The 19,626-nt window shown below is 32.2% G+C and overlaps 1 protein-coding gene and 1 long non-coding RNA gene across 4 annotated transcripts; both read right to left on the minus strand.

Moving 5' to 3' along the window:
* Nucleotides 1-306: 306 nt before the first annotated feature.
* LOC111384471 lies at nt 307-15,142 on the minus strand. 3 transcript variants are annotated; one of them, XM_023008749.1, is made up of 5 exons: nt 15,022-15,142; nt 14,522-14,587; nt 12,605-12,779; nt 2,069-2,149; nt 307-837 (listed from the first exon to the last, which is right to left on the minus strand). In XM_023008749.1, the coding sequence occupies exons 3-5, from the start codon at nt 12,680-12,682 to the stop codon at nt 610-612; spliced, it is 387 nt and encodes a 128-aa protein (XP_022864517.1). In that variant the 5' UTR covers nt 12,683-12,779; nt 14,522-14,587; nt 15,022-15,142; the 3' UTR covers nt 307-609. The 3 variants fall into 3 exon arrangements, 1 of the variants encoding a protein (XP_022864517.1); XR_002700913.1 differs by lacking the exon at nt 307-837 and adding an exon at nt 1,431-1,987 and having other exon boundaries at nt 14,522-14,584; XR_002700912.1 differs by lacking the exon at nt 307-837 and having other exon boundaries at nt 1,429-2,149; nt 14,522-14,584.
* LOC111384472 lies at nt 7,846-12,598 on the minus strand. The gene is made up of 2 exons (XR_002700914.1): nt 8,140-12,598; nt 7,846-8,005 (listed from the first exon to the last, which is right to left on the minus strand). It is a non-coding gene; the product is annotated as an uncharacterized LOC111384472 (long non-coding RNA).
* Nucleotides 15,143-19,626: the final 4,484 nt, after the last annotated feature.

Consider the following 19,626-nt stretch of genomic DNA (forward strand, 5'->3'; position numbering starts at 1 on the left):
TTTTCCCCTTATGGAGCATGGTTCTCATGGCCAACTTGTTTGATATTTATTGTTAGCAATAAATAACAAGCTAGACACTTTGTTGAACTACAAAATTTTTAAATTATTAGATATTTTTAAGTTTTCCTTGAAACTATATTTACTATGGAGCGGAATCAATTATACATGCATAATGGAACACAAATCAAGAGCAAAAGAATTGTGTTGACAAACTTAAAAATAGAAAACATGTCAAGATTCGGTAAAGAGGCAACCAAGCAAAAAATGAACACTAAAGCTCCAAGAAATAGGTAAATTGCACAGAGCCTGAAATAGAAGATTAGAGAATGAAGATTGTCCGAACAAATTGATTTACAGCATAATGAAAAGGATTTTATATTTATTAAATAACTTAGCAAACGCGAACAATATTTTACCCAGAAATTGTTTTGTAGTGAGTCGAAGCTTAGGATGTGGCTCCAATATCTTTCATACAAGACTCTAGACACTTTCTGAATGCTTGGCCATGGTTCCTTTTCCAAGTCTATTTTCCCTCATATAATGGCATGAGCAACACCTTGTTCAAATTATGCACACACACTATTTGTAGATGGATGAGTAGATTGAAGATTAATCACGATAGAAGAAATACGGGGTTCTACTTCTGGCAGGAACATGCTTGGTCCCACTCTCCCTTTCGAGGTACAAAAAGAGTACGGTACATAGGAGGTTGGTCTTTCTCAACGTGGTTTGCAAAAATGATTTAAAAAAAGGAATAACATTCACCCTCTTATTCGCCATGTTGACCAAGTCCCTATTGCTTATGTGAGAAAATTTCATTGCGTATACCATTCCAGTCTGCAAACAACATAATTACAAACAGGATTTCATAAACACCACTCCATGAAATATATGGAAAAATGATAGAGCTCCGACAAAGAAAATTACTTGCAGGGCCAACAAAATTAGATACATGAGAAATAATTGTTCTTGACGTAGCTCCTAGATAAAAGACACCAAGCACCAGGTTTCAAAACAAAATAGACCAGAAAGTAAATTGTGCAGATAAGATTATTGGATATATAAAATGCATCAACATTAATGACAAAAACACACACCTTATCAGGGTAATAGATATAAATAAAATATTAGACAAATATCATTGACTCCACCAAGAATGGCAACTACCAATTTCGAGTGGAAAGGATTCCATACTCTGTATTCAACCTCTCTTACATCTTCATCTTGACCGATTAAATAAAATACATAAATCAACACTAGAAAACAAAACAAAAATAGCTAAAATCATGGAAAATAATAACTCTTTGAATACTTGGCTACGCTTAAAAATGCACATTATTTACAAACGCGTTTACCCTTCTTACTTTCAAATAATAACAAGTTACAACCTTGACCAATAAAAAATATGCTTATTACACAACTTACTTATTTACCTAATAAATACAAGTAAAGCTTAAGCTTAGCCAAATATGCTCCGAACAAGGACGTTTGAGAATATGATAGGCGAGGAACCACTTATATTAACACACACTCATCAGCCAAAGATATTGATTTATCTTAGTAATCAAGAAATGTCGTAAATAGAGTAAAATGAATATATAGAATATACATAAACTCAAATCCAAACCTAAACAGAGATTCTTATATATACAGAAGACAATCCTTGTTCAAGCTCAATCACATTTAATCATACCTAATATGAAGAATGATTTATATTCGCTTCAGTCTAATCAATAATGTCAAGAGAAACAAGCTTACAAAGACAGGCGGAATGCTTACAAGAACTAGTGAGTCTCTAGCTTTATGTTTGGCATCAGTAGTAGAGAAAATATTGTAAACGAGCACAGAGGTAACGACAATTTCAGCACCTAGGGCATCACCCTTGGTGTAACTGTAGGCTACTACATTAGCACCACCACCCTTGGTCATGTACAGGGTCTTTCCGAATCCCTTAACCACACCAACACCACATATGGCTCTCATAGAACTATAGATTTTTGTAATTGTGTGAAATAATAGGAAGACTTTCTCTAGCCCTAAAAATAAAACGAAATCAAAAGCAACTCACACTGTCATTTCTGAAGTCATTCTCTTCCAGCATGGGACAATTAAAAGCATTAGGAAAACAATGTTGCTTAACATTCTCAACCTGTAAACACAAATAGTTAATAGAATATGATCAGCTAATCAGTTAGGCAATATTGTTAAAGTTACTTAGAGAACAAGCAATCATTTCTCATTTTTGGCTTGCCCGATTATATATTATTAACTTAGCAAAAAATCCAAGAACTTACTTTTTGAAATTGTTAAAACAATAGATACTACCAACATTCAGAATAATTTTAAGAAATAGGAAGAATCACTGTTATCAGAAAAGAACAAACAACATCTGCAATGTAAAAAGTGTTGTAGCTTTAAACAAAGTCACAAATCAATAGAAGATTGACATCACATGTTGTAAGGACTGATCAGTAGCACCCCTAGAGCACTGGGCACAACATTTCATGGTAGAACCAATTTCAACAATGGGCCATGTTGACAATCGGTCTTCTCATATAAAGTCGTCAATGATCAAACCTATCTGTAATTATCACCTTAATATTGATAATAGCATGACAATTGGAAAAGGAATATCGAAATCATCATAAGATAGGAATCTAGCGTAATACTCCACGATGACATTGTTGAAAAAACAATTCGAAACTTGACACAATGTAATAATTAAAAATTTCAATCCAGTAGTAGGAAATAGACCAAAGGTTACTGAAAGTAGAATTACTAAAACGACAAAAGCAATTGACAGCTAACATTAACAAATAAACATGCATAAAAGAAGATGCAATTAAATTAACCAAAAAACTACAGTTGCTTGAGGAGCTGATAAAGGATTTGTGAATGAGAGTGCTTCTTTCCCTCCCACCACAAAAGAATGCCTAATAGTATGAACAATATTACTCATCTATGTAACTCAAACTTATGATGTAGCCTCTTATTATTCAATAAGAACAAAAATCACTTAAATAGTTCTTTATGTAACAAATGATCTTTTGCTTAACTGGAATATTAGAACTAAGGATACAACCAACAGATAGAATGAAAAAAATATTTTTAAAAAACACCACTAATCAACAGGTCAAACACACAAAGTGAGAACTACTCAACTATTGACATCTTGAAACCCGTTAACTCTTCGACTCTTTTATATGTAGGATGGAATGTTTATGTTATATATCATTATTTTATCTTAATTATTTATGAATCACAAGCATATATAAGAATATAGAAAATGCGCAAGAAGCTCAAGCTTCTTTAATGTGGCGGAAGAGCATCTCTCAATTTAAGGATTGGCACTTTTTGAAATTTATTCTTTTTTTTTTATTATTTAATGTTAAGTTGGTTGTTTTATTCGTTTCCATTACTTTATCATAATTCAACTAAAGATATTAACTTCTATTTAAAATTTTATCACGAAGACTATATAGTAAAAGATTTTGTTGGAGCCAATTAGAAAAGGAGCTATGCAGTTAAGGCTGGGCAAATCTCCCGAACCGAACCGATCGAACCGAAACCGAACCGAACCGATCCGAACCCGACGGTTCTTGTCAAATTAAATACCCGAACGGGTATCTGAATTGAGAACCGACGGGTACGGTTCGGTTCTCGGTTCTAGACCAAGAACCGAAGAACCGAATCTTTCTAATTTTTTTTATATTGAGTAAATCAAATTATTTTAATTTTAATTTTTTCTAAACAAATTAACAAATTAATGATTTCTAAATCCAAATTTTTGGCCCAATAATTTGTTTCATTTCTAATTTTTTAATTTTTGGCCCAATTACCCATTTTATTGTTTCATTTCTTAGCCAAACAAGATCAAATCCACTAAATAACCCTAAACACCTACAATAAAGTGCATAACGTTGTCTCGACTCTCGCACTCACTCTTGCAGTCTATCTAATATTCCAAAACTTATACAATCGTCGGCCGACACTCTGACCTCCGATCGAAACCGTGACTTTCCCCGACTGAAGCTTTGATCGTAGCGATCATTTGAACAAGGTAGTTTACTAATCTCTGACATTCCAAAACTATTAAATGTATCATTAGTCGTATTTATATAACGTTGTTATAAATGTTAAAAAATTTAATTATGGTACAGAACCGAACGGAACCGAACCGATCCGAACCGAACCGAATGGAACCGAACCCGAACGGTTCTATAATTATATTTGGACCCGACGGTTCCATTTACTAGATACCCGAAAAGTTTGGTTCGATTCGGTTCTAAAGAGAACCGAACCGAACCGACCCGCGCCCACCCCTATATGCAGTGGATAATAATCGCGCAATTATTATTTATGCAAAATGTGCAAATACTCTGGAAGTGATTATTAATCAGGAAATGGAAGATTTACATAAAATGTAAATTTTATAGAAATGTAAAAAAGGCCGCCATTAAACATTTCTACATATTAGCATTAAATAAGTTCATTTTTCTGAGTGGAGGCATTCTAACCTCGATCTCGAAAAAGTTCGGGTTCTACAAGTCATTGGTGCAAAGAGTTCATTTGATGATTTTGCAAAAGAGAATAAGAAGAAATTACAGCATGATATATCCGATTATGTATTGACTAATTTTGAGACCAATCAAATTAATCGCCTTTGTAACCAGATAATATGTTGGCAATATATTCACCTTGAAATTGTTAAATTTGGTTCTTTGAGGAAATTTATATGCATGAACTGAGACTTTGTCTAAAGAATGTTTTTTCTAAAGCTACTAATTAGTTTGGGTAAGATGATATTCTATTATTTTCAATTTTTTACCGATCCATTTTTTTTATTTAGTTTATCGAACTTAATCCGTTAGTACTCACTAGTATGGGAATACATGGAATTGTGCATTCAATGACAAGTTCTAACATATCAGGTCATTTACATTTTCTTTAATTACGACTTTACTCTTCTTCTAGCATAACCTCCTGCTTTGATTATACACCCTTTGTATTTGGTTATCCATTTTTAGTAAGTCACTATTTAGCCCCCATAATTCGAAATTTTAATGGTTGGAATAGTGTTTTTTTTAATTCTGTGATTTAAAAAGAAAATAAGTTTTAGGATAACGTGTAATATTATTTTATTAAAAAATATATGGTTGATAAGAAGATAGAGAAAAAAATTATAATTTCAATAGGCCCAAACAAAAGCTAAATAATACACACTGCAAAGCTTGTTTTTCTGAGATGGAAACAATCGTTATATTGAATCATACCATTCATTTTTTTTTAATATTTAACTGTATTTATTATGCAGGAAATTTTTATGGCTTGTATGGTGTAAAGCATTTGGCACATCAACTTTTTTTCCGAAGTATATCAATTTTGTACAGCAATGGTTCATGTGTTCCCATTAAACTTCTCCACCTAATTCTTTGTTTACTAACTCGATTGGAATCAATTTTCCTGAGGATGTGTTAGCTGTTAAACAAACCAATCAATTGTATCATATACTCAGTTTCACTTATAATACATATACATAATAAAAATGTTTTTGTTCCTCATGTTACAAATAATATAAATAATTGTTTAATGTACCATATTTTTGTAAAGTAGAGTAGTTTGTTGTGAGATTTTACACATTGAGATATCAAAAGTCGTCTCTGCTGAAGTCAACATTTATAAATTGTCGTTAATTTCATGTACCTTTTCAAAAGGTTCTACCACAATTTTTCTTCCATTGTTATTATTTAAATGATATTGTAATGAGAGAGAAATGTCTTACCTTTACTTGGTAAATTTCTTCTTTTATATTAAATTTAATATGATAAATTATTAAAATTGGCTTCCATATGCATCAACCTTTGGCATGTGAAAAGACCAAGATAAAAATATCTTTATCTACTTAATTTCATAAATTTATAATGATATCATTCCCAAATACTAGAACACTTTGAAGCTGTGATTACTGGCATTTAACTCTTATTTGTCTATCGTTCCCCAAAAAACTCTTTTTTAAAACTCACTTTCAATCACATTCTCACAATAAAATATTTTATTACCTTTCAACAATGTTATCAAAAATAAAAATTACCATTCCAAAACTCATTTTTTCCAAAAAAAATTATTTCTAATAAACATCAAATAGCTGCTGATACTGATATGATGAGATTGTATAGTTCTTCCGTTGTCAAAACATGAATTCTAGTATCCAATTTGAATTTAGATAATCAATATATTATACTTTTCCCACTGGATAAAACCTTGGAAGGCACTTTAATTAAAAAAATGTGGGATTCGAAACATCATGCATTCTTTGTTAAATATGGTAAAGTCTAATTCTTTTACCCCCAATATAATGAATTTGTCAATAGTCTTACGACACATTGGGGTTCCACTTTTGTCGAAGACATAGCTCCAAAGTTCATAGAGATTATGGAAAGTCAACTGCAATACTTTGAAGACAACCAAAATATTAAAGATAGAGTCTGCATTCGTTGTTTTTTAAATTGTATACAATTGATAAAAGCATCTGTCAATTGAATTCTTTAGATGAATTTTAATGTATTCATTCATGAACCACTTTACATTTGTGTCGTGAAATCAATAAGAATTATTAATTTACTTGATTATGCTAGGAACCTTGGTTTATAACAGCGAATTCACTATCATTAAAATGATAGATTATTTATTTTTATTCAATTGATACTTGAAAATATATAATGTTAGGGGCAATGGCCAAGCTCTGAACACCTCGTATTCAGAAAAAAATATTTATCCATAGACGAGAGATATTTATTGAATATCTTGATGAAAACATAACATCTCTTTCCTGAATACAAGATGTTCATAACTTGAACATTGCTCCAACATGACATGTTTCCAAGCACGTGACTAATTGAATAAAAAAATAAACAATCTATCATTTTAAAGTTAATAAATTCACTACTATGAACTAAGATTCCTAACATAATCAAGCAAATTGATGTCACGATACAAATGTAAAGTACTCCATGAATGAATACATTAAAATCAATTTAAAGAATTTACTACAACAATAGATGGATACAATTTGGAAAACAACGAACACACGGACTCTTTATCTTCAATATTTGGGTCATTTTCAAAGCATTTTAGTCGACTCTCCATAATCTCTATGAATTTTGGAGCTATGTCATCTACCACAATGGAACCACAATGTGACATCCAACTATTAACAAAACCATTGCATTTGGAGACACCTTATTCGGAACCTATGTCATTTGTAACGTAAAAGTACAAAATAATCAAGCTTTACCATTTTTCACAAAGAATGCATGATATTACAAATCCCATAATTTTTGAATTAAAGCACCTTTCAATATTTTATCCAATTGTAAAAGTATAATATATTAATTATTTAAATTCAAATTAAACACTAGAATCTATATTTTGACAACAAAAGAACAATACAATCTTATTATATCAACATCAACACTTATTTGATGCCTATTAGAAAGAATTTTTTGGGAGAATAAGTTTTGAAATAGTAATTTTTCTGATAATGTATGGTTGAAAGATAAGAAAAATTTTTGAATTCACATGCAAAATATTTCATTATGATAATGTATGATTGAAAATGGGTTTTAAAAAAAAAAAAAAAAGAATTTTTGGAGAATGATAGATAAACAACAACTCAACGAGTTAAATTCAAAGTGCTTAAGAGTGTATTTGAAGAGTAGCATAATTATAAATTTATGAAAATAAGCAAACGAAAATATATTCATCTTAGCTTTCACACATGCCTTCCTTGCACAAAGGCTGGTGCATATGAGCCAATTTTCATAATTCATTATATTAAATTTAATTAAAAAAGGGAAAAGAAGAAATTCATTAAGTAAAGGTGAGACATTCCTCTTTCATTACATTAACATTTAAATAACAACGAGAGAAAAATCGCAGTCTAACCTTTTGAAAAAGTACAGAAACGTCACAACAAATTATAAAGGCCGACTTAAGTATAAATGACCTTGGATGAGACATTCCTCTTTCATTACATTAGCATTTAAATAACAACAATGAGAGAAAAATCGCAGTCTAACCTTTTGAAAAAGTACAGAAACGTCACAACAAATTATAAAGGCCGACTTAAGTATAAATGACCTTGGATGTCTCAATGTGCAAATATCAATACAAAGTGCTCTACTTTACAATAACAAGATACATTAAAACAATCATTTATATTATTGGTAACATGAAGATCAAAAATATTTTTATTATATATCTGGTCTCCGGATGAGTACTAAAAGTGAACCTACATATATAATACAGCAAATTGACTTGTTCAACAGCTAACACATCCCTAGGAAAATTGATTCTAATCGAGTTAGTAAACAAAGCATTAGGCGTAGAAGTTTGATGGGAACACGATGAACTATTGCCAAACAAAATTGACGTACTTCGAAAAAAAAAGTTGATCTGCCAAATGCTTTTCACCATACAAGTCACAAAAATTCCCAGCATAATAAATACAATTAAATATTAAAGAAAAAATGGTATAATTAAAGATAATGACTATTACCATCTGAGAAAACAATCTTTACAAGCTCTGCAACTTGCATACATTATTTAACCCAAGTTTGGCACTATTAAAATTATAATTCATTTTTCTCTATCTTCTCATCAAATATACATTTTTCAATAAAATAATATTATACATAATCCCAAAAAAATTTCTTCTTTTCCAATCACACAATTTAAAAAAAAAAAAAATCACAATAGCAATAGCAATATCCCAACCATATAATTTTGAGTAATCCTATTAACCCCACTAGGGTTACAACCCCGGTCTAGGTGGCGTTAACTTGACATTAAATAATAAATGAAATTAAATAAGTCATTTAATTTTACCTTTCATTTAGCCAATCATCTAGGATCAGCTAAACTAGGGTTGCAACTGAATGTGGCTATATAGCATCACTCTAAAATTTCAAATAAAGAGGTTAAATAGTAACTTACAAAAAAAGGATAACCCAATATTCAGGTCGTTCCGTCATCGTCGTGGGTCCTTCACTTTCATTACATCGATGTCGATTCTCGCGCGAAATAGCAATAGAGCTTTTCCAGACATTTGTAATTCATGGTCTAATTAGACAACATCTTGCTCCGAACATAGGAGTTGCTAAGAGTAAAATTCGGGAAAAAGAACAGATTGTATGAGAAATACTTCAGGAAATTATGCAGGGGCATCCTGTATTGCTGATTAGAGCACCCACTCTGCATAGATTAGGCATATAGGCATTCCAGCCCGTTTTAGTGAAGGTGCATGCTATTTGTTTACATCCATTAGTTTGTAAGGAATTCAATGCAGATTTTGATGGGGATCAAATGGCTGTTCATGTACCTTTATCTTTGGAGGCTCATGGAGGCCCGTTTACTTATGTTTTCTCATATGAATCTTTTGTCTCTAGCTATTGGGGGATCCCATTTCCATAAAATGAAAGCGGTTGCTAATGCTTGTAGCTTGCTTCTATCCTTAGTCAATTTTTGGATCAAAGCAGGAGAATATGCTAAGAGGAGGATAAAGTCGTAATTAAAGAAAGCGTAAACGATGGTATATTACCAATTTTTTTACAATATCTTATATGGTAGAACTTGCAATTTACTGTACACTTTCATATATTCAAATGCTACTAAATACTAATGGATTAAATTTGATAAGATAAATAGAAAAACATGGACCGATTAAAAATTGAAAATAATTAAATATCATATTACCCAAGCTAATCAGTAGCTTTAAAGAAAGCTTTTTTTGGACAAGGTCCCAGCTCATGTATATAAATATCCTCAAAGAATCAAATTTAACAATTTCAAGATAAACACACCGCCAACATATCTGGTCACAAAGGCGATGAATTTGATTAGTCTCAAAACTAGTCAATACAAGATCGAGTATATCCTACTGTAATTTCTTCTTAGGCCCCGTTTGGGAGTGATTTTGAAAATTGATTTTGTGACCGTTAGGAGAAAAGTGAGAACCACTCATGAGAGAAGAAGTCAAACTTCACAGCTGAAATAGTGAAATAACGATCAAAAGATCAATTTTTTTGGATGAAAAATTACTCTCAAACAAGCTTTTAGTCTCTTTTGCACAATCATCAAATGAACTCTCTTATCCAATGGCTTATAGTCAACATGCCTCCACTCAGAAAAAATTAACTTATTTAATGTCAATATGTACAAATATTTAACACGATATAATTCATTCATAGGCGACCTTTCTACATTCCTATAAGATTTACATAAAAGTAAATCTCTCATTTCCTAATTAATTGTCACTTTCAGAGAATTTGAACATTTCGTGCAAGTAAGCGCGATTATCATATACTACATAACTCATTTTCTAACTGGCTCCAACAAAACATTTTGCCGTATAATCTTCATGATAAAGTTTTAATATAAATTAATAGTACGTTTAATTGCCAATATTTTTCTACCCAAATTCCTACTTCTTAGCTATTTTCATTGATTTTTTTCCATGAAAAATATTTTCCTACTTTTGGTCACATGACCATATTTTCCTTCAAAACAAGGAAAATATTTTCCTCGAGGAGAGTAGATTTTTATTTTTCAGGTAATTCATTATTTTTTTCTCTCTCATCTACTCCCTCCCTCTCTCTCCTATTTACCTATTAATAAAAAATTGACAAATATAACATTTTCTAGGTTGAAAATAAAATCAATCAAACACTTTAATTGACAATTTTCCTAGAAATTATTTTCTTTTCATGTAAATTTCATGCTTGCAATCAAACATACTATTAATATCTTTAGTTAAACTGTGATAAAGTAAGGGAAAAAAAAAATAAAGCAACCATCTGAACATGGAAGAAAAATAAATTCCAAAAAGTGTCAAACCTGAAATTGGGAGATGCTCTTCCTTGCGCATTTCCTATATTCTCATTTATGCTTGCAACCTCTTACTCACAAATAATTGAAATAAAATAATAATATATAACAGAAACATTATTTCACATAAAGTTTTAACCAAAATATTTGAATTAAAGAATTCTATACCTAACAGACGCGATCAAGGTAAATGCTAAGTACATTCCAAGGAGTAATAATGTAGTCAAATTCACAAGAATTGCTCCCCCCCCAAAAAAAAATCAATCGTTACTAGATAAGAAATCTCTAACGCCTCAATACTCGTGTATTCCTTTAACATTTCCACTCTTATTCATAAAATTCTTTCCTTCTCACACTTAAGTAAAAAAAACATTTTAGCTAAAAGCTTCTTTCGTAACCTCGGGGCTTCTTTTGGATGTTGAAGAGCCTATAAAATATGGATGACCGTGTTAAACAAGCTTTACTGACTTACAAAAAAAAAAAGGTCTCAAAGCAATGGATTTTGTTAGAAGCAATCCCATTTCCAAAAAACAAAAATCATTCTTAAAGTTCAGAAATTTTGCATTCTTCTTCAAAAGCAATCCCTTTCAGAATAGAATAAAAGGTCAGCACCTATATTTACACCGGACCAAAGTAGATTAAGTTGTTATAGAAGTATATGAAATCAATTTAATCTAAACTTGATGCTAATATTTAATGCAGTAGAAAAGAAAGAGACAAACATAGGTTAAAGTTAGAGTTAATAAGCACCGTTCGTCAAAATTTCGCAAACATATGGGTTCGTTGTACAAGTAATAATCATGATGAGAGAGTTATCGTCCCACATGAAATAATGATCAATTCTAATATATTTGATATATTTAAATTCGTGTTTGTAATAAAAAAGATCGAATGAATAGCTAACGAATTTTTATAACTAAAACTTGCGAAAACAATGAAAGTTGGTTTAAAAATCAAATGTGTCAACGTATTAGATTTTTGACGCCACTGATCAATGCTTAATTCTAATTCTCAACCAGTAATAACTATGTAAATTTTTTGCCATTGCGACAATCGATAATTTCACTTTTATTTATTATTCTTTTCTAAGATATGATAAACATATGGTTACCACAAGACGATTCTACTCCTAGTCCGAAATCATATGACAAACATGCATTGACATTTAAGATTATCACATATGATCATACACGTCACAAATATTATTTCTAATATTTATTGTCCGTATGTCCCAATAATAGTTCTCTAGCTACCATGAGTTTTCCAACACTACGAATAAGCAATTTATTATCCTAATGGTGCGCAAATATGTAAAGATTTAGCCTAGCATCATGTTGAATTAAACAAATAAAAGTGGAAGAAAATCACCGAAAATCGACGGGAAGTGACAATAATACTTAGATTTTATGCTTAGCATCAAAACATATAGCTATTACACCCAAGTGACAATAATAACTTTTAGAGGGTCATAAAATAGTACAGGAAAAAATTGAAGTACAAAGTCCGTTTGGAAGAATTTATAAACGGTTTATTTATAAATGGGTTGTTGATAATACTTTTGGATCCATTAGAATGTGTGCTTAAAAGTGAAGTTTGACATTATGTACATGATTTATAAATTTTGCATATCAAATATTAGATAGTAAATGCGAAACTAATGATTGATAATAGAGGTCTTATCATTTGGTCAAGTCAGTCATATTTCAGTGAAAATCATTACCTCCCCAAAAGCACCCTTTCCAATCATTGTCAATAACTCAAAATCATCAGCACCCATTTTGTGTCTCTGAATGCGCATATATTCAGTTTCCTTCTTCTCTAAAAATTTGAATAGGTAATTTTGATCTTCATCTGATACATCAGCATCAGCTAGCTTCTTCTTGAGCAAATTTCTCCTGTTTGCACTCAATTGAAAATAGTAACTATACGTTCCCATACCAAAAATAAAAGTTAGAGATAATTTACCACAACAAATGTTTTAGACCCAAAAATATGATGCACTGCAAAGTAAATAACACTGAACAGATAGGGATGGACTACAGTTGGATAAGTGGTGCATGCAACTCTCCCACTGGATTCGGATGAAATCATAATTCCCTCCCTCCCCCCCTCTCTCTCTATCTATCTCTCTCTCTCTCTTTTTCTCTCTCTCACACACACGCACATTGTTAATGCTTTGCACAGAGATATGTGGTACATAAGTTTACCGACTGCTCAAGGATACATGTTCAATGTTAAAAACTAACAAACCAAATTAATTGGTTGATGACGAACGTTAAAGAAAAACACTCCCTGGACCGTGAAAACGATTTCTCTGACGTCATTATAAAGGTATTGCCATATTACTAACAATCCTCTCATATACGTGCAAAATACACTTTATCATATCTGGCATTTAGTATCATTTGATCCACGGGTAGTGCTTACAGGAAAATGGAACTATAAATTAATACTTATGCATTTCCTATAAAGCTAATATTTGCCACAGCTTAAAACCAGTGCTTGCTTCGAAGGGTTACAATGACAACAATTAAAAGTGAAGGACTAAACAACACTCCCCTTAAGCAAAAGCTCTATCAAAGATTATATATAATGGAACAAAATAAGTGTATCTTACACATCATAAGAAGGTGTCGGTTAATCCTAGAACAGATTTCCATCTGTTGCTTTCAGACAAAATACTGGAGTTGTAAACTTTATTGCGGTGTAAATAAAAGAAAAGGAAGAGGCATTGAAATTTTTTTGCATAAGGTTGAATTAAAGCACGTGTGGTACGTATTTTTTCAATCACTTCTAGTCAAACCTACTTTTTATCAAATGGGACCAACATGTACTCCTCATTTATTTTACCACTCGTTTCTATCTATTTATAATTTGAACAAATTATAATCACCTACCAAACATATGCTAAATGATAATAATAAAAAAAATTGAAGATTAAAAAGAAGTGCAATAGACTACGTGTTTTGGTGCATTGGCTTAAAGAAACATGAGTGCTTCAACTAACAAGATAAAAAGTTTCAATAGGTTTCCAATGTTTTCGTTCCACCAACCACTTCGTTCCAGTACTTCAAAATTAAGATTTGAATTGCACTTTGGAACCTATACAATAAAGGAAATCATACATACTCCTCAAGATGAATTTGATCCTCTTGTTTCCATCCCAAACTATTGGTTTTCAGTCTATTGCAATAAATGGGTTGACAAACATGTGAAGGGGAGATTAATATCGTTGCCATAGTCTCGTCATAGAGTAATCTAACAACACCTCATATGAGAAAATTTTGAAAATTGCACATTAAAGCAACTACTTTGAGCGCATTCAGATCATCAAAGCACATATCATAAGAATATAATTCAAATGCAACTCATGAATGGCCTAAAATGTCACAGATAAGAAATGTAAGATTCATTTTGAAGTAAAATAAACATAAACATCAACACTCAATATGATAAAAATTATCTAGACATCTCATGAATAGCCTAAAATGTCTCCAGCAACGCCAAAAACTCATGATATCAATTAGAAGAGGAGATGAAACATAAATGGAAAATGGATAGTAGAAATCAAGTGGTGCAAAAATTAGTCACATACCAATTCTAGGATCATTCAAAGCAGGAAGGCTGTAAAACTTACCAAACTCGCTTCCTCCGGGCTTGGGAAGCGCAGTAAAAATTCCCTTGAAAGGATTTTCAGAAGCTGCTTGAATTGGAAAAATTCATTAAATCATAAACCACAGTAAAGCAATGAAAGATAACTGTGATTACATAATTATTGGGAGTATTATTTCAATGGGCGTAGGGGAGGCTGGGAGAAACTTCAATAATCAAAATGCAACCTGTCACGACTGGCAAAATTGAACCGAACAAATATTACCGTCAAATATCAATTGAAAATTCTAATTCCTTCACATAGATGAACGCAACACCATTCAATAAAATTCATTATGTGATAAACAAAATAAAGGAAGACAAACCAAAATGTCTACTAAAAAAAGAGACAGGAATGACAGGATTTAGGGCAGAAAGGGGAGAGTTTGGTGATCAACCTCTGATTCCTAATCGCCATTAATATGAAAATTGTATCAATTCCCTAGTGAAAATACAAAAATGAAAAAAAGAAGAATGTATGTAAACCTCCAACACCCTCGCCGCAGCTAGTAGCCCAACGTTGCCCGATATTGAAACATTCTCCTTATAGTAAAACACTTCCTTTGAATCAATCTTATAGGGTCCAAACATATAGCTCTCAGAGTCCATCTTTTCCGATTAAAACGTCAATAAAATCCGCAATTACTGTATAACAACAACAGACTTTAAATCATAATCAAGATACAATATTAGTTAATTTTTTTCTGAAAAAACTTGCCTTGGGAGATGTCTGAGTGAAAGAAGAGAAGGCTCTGAGGCAAAACGAAACCGACTAAAGAATACCCAGCTGTCGACAGGTTTACCAGCGGACCAACGCAAGCTTGCCATAGCTCTGGGTTTATGCCCTTCTTCTGTTTGCCTGTGAAAATTCCCAAAGCAGTTGGAGGTTCTTAATTTTTTAAAAACACATGAGAATCAAAAAGTATATTGAAAAAGACCAAAAAGTATGTTAGAATCTACGATGTTTACAAGGATTTGTACGGAGAAATCAAGAAAATGCATATACATACAACATAGATACGAAGGGTTGGCCGGTTGTGTTCCGCCGCCGGTTGCCTTCATTCTTCTTTCGATTCACCTATCTGAGACTTCATCTAATTTTTACCGCAGCTTCATCTCGTCGTAGAAAAATCAAAGCTTCGATAAATAGCCAGCAAATAAAAAACCCCTGAATTTGATTCTCAAAAGAACTAAGAAAATAACCTTTTTTTCCTTCAAAACCTAAAAGGCAAATACTTTTGAGATAGAACCCTAAAAAGAGGCGACACCGGCAAGTAATATTCCGTCGAAAAATTTGAATTTGCCCTTCTGATTAAAGTGCGTATTGGATACCATGTTAAAAAAAATATGGGCCCAAAACAAAGCCCATTATAAAAAATTAAAAAAGCACGAAGCTGCATCTCCGTGTTGCGAAGCAGCTTGCACGGAGCAGCTCCGTGCGTGTTCTGCACAGCATTAGCTCCGTGCCGTGTGCGCACGGAGCTGTGAAAAAAAATAAACAAGATGCCTACAACAGACTGACAATAAACAAAATCTAATAAACAGATACTCACACAGAAATTAGAGAGAAAAACAAAAAAAGTAAAATCTGACTAAGCATATATAATAATTAAAAAAAAATTCTCCAATGCTCCGTGCATGCATGGAGCATCATGTACTGCTACATGGAATATTTTGCTCTGTCCATGCACGGAGCTAAAGAGCCATGTTTTTTTTTGTTCTCCTAAAAAAATGTTATTATTATTATTATTGATAATTTTTTTTGCTTTTTTTTAAAAAAATGTTTTTATTCTCCTAGCCAGGTTTTCAATTATTAAAAAAAAAAAATTACTGTCCTAAAACACAAATGAAAACTGAAATATACAAAAAAAAAAAAATAGAGATTTTAAAATTTAAAATGAAGTCGAAGAAGAGCACACACTTGGTATCCGACTAATTACTCCAGCGTCACAATTTCCATCGGTTGATTAGCCATCATCTTGAAGTTATTTTCTATTAAAATTAATACTATGCCCGTAAAAATACAGTAATCAAATGAAAATTTAACAAAAATGAAAATTAATTCAAAAGAACAAAAAATCGAAAAAACATACTTACATACAAATGAACTCAGAAAAAAGAAAAGATGAGACTTAAGAATTGAAGAGAAGAATGGGTTGTATAAGTTCAAGATTACACCCATTTCTTAAAATCATTACCTTGAAGTAGGCAAATAAGGCAGCTAAAATTCTGACCAATGTCCAGAGAAAGTTTACAATTAGGGTAGAGAATAAGAGAACAACTTTAATTCATGAAGCAGGGCAGCATCGTGCAGAAGTCATGTATTATTGGGTGAAATGGGTGATTGTACTGAAGAAATGGAGGAGAAGTAAAGAGGTATGACGATAACGTGGAAAAATGGAGAAGGAAAGAGGTATGGCCGATGGCGTGGGAAAATGGATAAACGATGGAATGAAGAAAAAAAAGATGGCGTGAAATTGCAACACATGTTCAGCAAAGTTTCACTCTTTTATATATATGTAGGATAGGATAGGATAGGATATGTTTTATTTCCAAGTGTGGGCTAGTTTCTTATTAAAGGCATATTCAATTCAACTAAGCCCCCGTTTGGCTCCCATTATTTCAAATTATAATTTTTTCTCTCTTATTATCAATCACACAATTTTCTATAAAATAATACTACACGTAAATTAAAATTTTTATTTTCCTTTTCACACACATTCTTCAAAAAAAATAATATTCCAAAAATTATAAATTGAAATAAGGGGGGTCAGATGGAGGCTAACTTGTGACAGTGATCAAGGTGGTCGAGACTTTACGAGGAAAATTAGGGTTTTAAAAATTAGACTGGCATTGAAAAGAAAAGATCAAGAATCTCAATAGCTAATGGGTTGAAATGAAACTAAACTTGGGTCGAAGTGTAGTTAAAAAATAAAAAGCTAAAATGTATAGATGAATAGCTAGATTATATTGTTTTTTTTTCCCTTTTTCGGGTTCTGCTTTTCCCTTTTTTGATGGGACCTGACATCATCTTATTGGCTTTGCATCTAATAATGCAATCTCTAATCAATCACTGCTTTTGTCACCATTCATATGGTAAAGGAGCATAATTCATCTCTAATGGGTCTTTATATAGATCACAATGGCCAACCTTCAGCATGCCATACTTGGTGCTCATAAGCACCGTTAGATTCAACGACCATTGCTGCAAGCTTGGCACGAGGATGTCGGCCTGGGTATGAAAAATAAAATCTGTGGAAGCAGTCAAGAGCAGTATGACCTGTATTCCCACATATTTGACATATGGGCCGATTTTCTAGTACATATTGTCCCTGATTTGGAATTGACGCTTGTGTATACTGCGGGACATTGGAGGAACCATCATTTCGAGTATTTGGTGTGGGCCAATTTGTTTGCAGGGAGGTCTCTTTTTTCTGTGAGAGACTATTCTTCTGCTTATTAAAAATGAGTGCAAAATGACAGTATTGGAGGACAAAACCCACTGCAGTCCTTTGATCAGTAAGAGCCTTAGCACTTAGCAATTTGAAGATAGTCATAAATGGTGCAACTACCTTGTGCAAGTGTCTGTAATTGATGCTTTATATGAGCCATCATTGACCACAATTGGTCGGAAAATGGTAGAGACAACGATTGCCATCCTAGATAGTTAGGTCCTTCAAGCTTGAAGGAAGCAGGTAGAAGATAACAAAGGATCCATTTGTGCCATTGCTTTCAAAGTTGAGGGGAGAGAAATTTGTTTCAGGTGAGGTAATTTGCGGATTTATGAACCTGGAAAAAAAAGTGCAAGTTTAATTTGGCTATGATACCAAATAACGAAAAAAATAAATGGTTTGGATGTCAAAAAAATGATATATTAATAATGTATTTATACTAAAACATTACAACCAACTGGAGTCTTCGAAAGAGTAAAATAACAAAAGTTACAACTGAATTACAGACAGAGATAGGGAGAGTTACAAAATTATAGATAGCGATAAAGGGAGTTAGAACTGAATTTGTTATAGAGCCTAAAGACGCTTTACAATTATCATATTGTCTAACATTGAGTGCATCTTTGAAATTATTGGAGTCCTAAAATTCAAAAGAAACAACAAAATTTTGAAACAGGTTTCCTTCTCTAGTGTGTGTGTGTGTGTGTATATATATATATATATGCAGTATACATTTAATATATGGTGAGGGTTTGATTTTTACGTTAGTTGCTATGTAAAAGTGCTCAATGCATGTAAAAGGCGTTCAGTTGAAGGCCGAAGATCCCGTTGGACAGTCATTTCTCTTCGCTTCTGCTACGTGGCTTAGTTTTTTTTACTTATTAACTAAAGGTGTTACAATTCAATTTTTCTTGGTCAAAAATCAAAAATTGACTAGTCAAGGTCAAAGTCAATAAAAATTTGGGATTTATTTTATAATTGGCAATATATGAGTGTTTAATTGGATATAATTTAAAGTTGGGAATTTACATTTATATTAAGGGAAGTTAGAAGGATTAAATGTTATATTAAATTGGAGTTGAGGGACTTCCGTTGCAAATTTTAGTAAGTGGGCCTTTATATTCAACCTTTGACCACTTTGTCTTCCAAAAACACGCACACATAGCCTATAGCTTACTCTAGTGCACTGAGGGGTTATGACCGTGTACTAGAGTCGTGTATTTAACTCCTATACATTGAGGGGTTACAGCCGTGTGTAAGGGTAACTCTTATCCATCGAGGGGCTATGGCCGTAGGTAAAAGTACCTATTATACACTGGGGGCTACAGCCATTTATAAGGATGATTATGTTGTTTCCATCTTGTGCACAGAGGGGCTATGGTCGTGTACAGAGTATTGATAAGACGGTTTATGTGCATATAATTTTATAGCTTTTAGATCATTAATAGATGTTTACGTGGGGTATATTTTGATGTGAATTTTAAATATATAGTGGATTATTAGCCTTCAGCTTACATTTCTCCATTCACAGTTCAGCTTATGGATATCAGATTATCATATTTGAATGGTTTCGCCTTCTACATCGAGATTACTCCGTAAATGAGTAAGGATATTCATTAGGTACCTTTTTGGTGTGATT

Source organism: Olea europaea, unplaced genomic scaffold, assembly GCF_002742605.1.
Source record: "Olea europaea var. sylvestris unplaced genomic scaffold, O_europaea_v1 scaffold2924, whole genome shotgun sequence".
NCBI lineage: Eukaryota > Viridiplantae > Streptophyta > Magnoliopsida > Lamiales > Oleaceae > Olea > Olea europaea.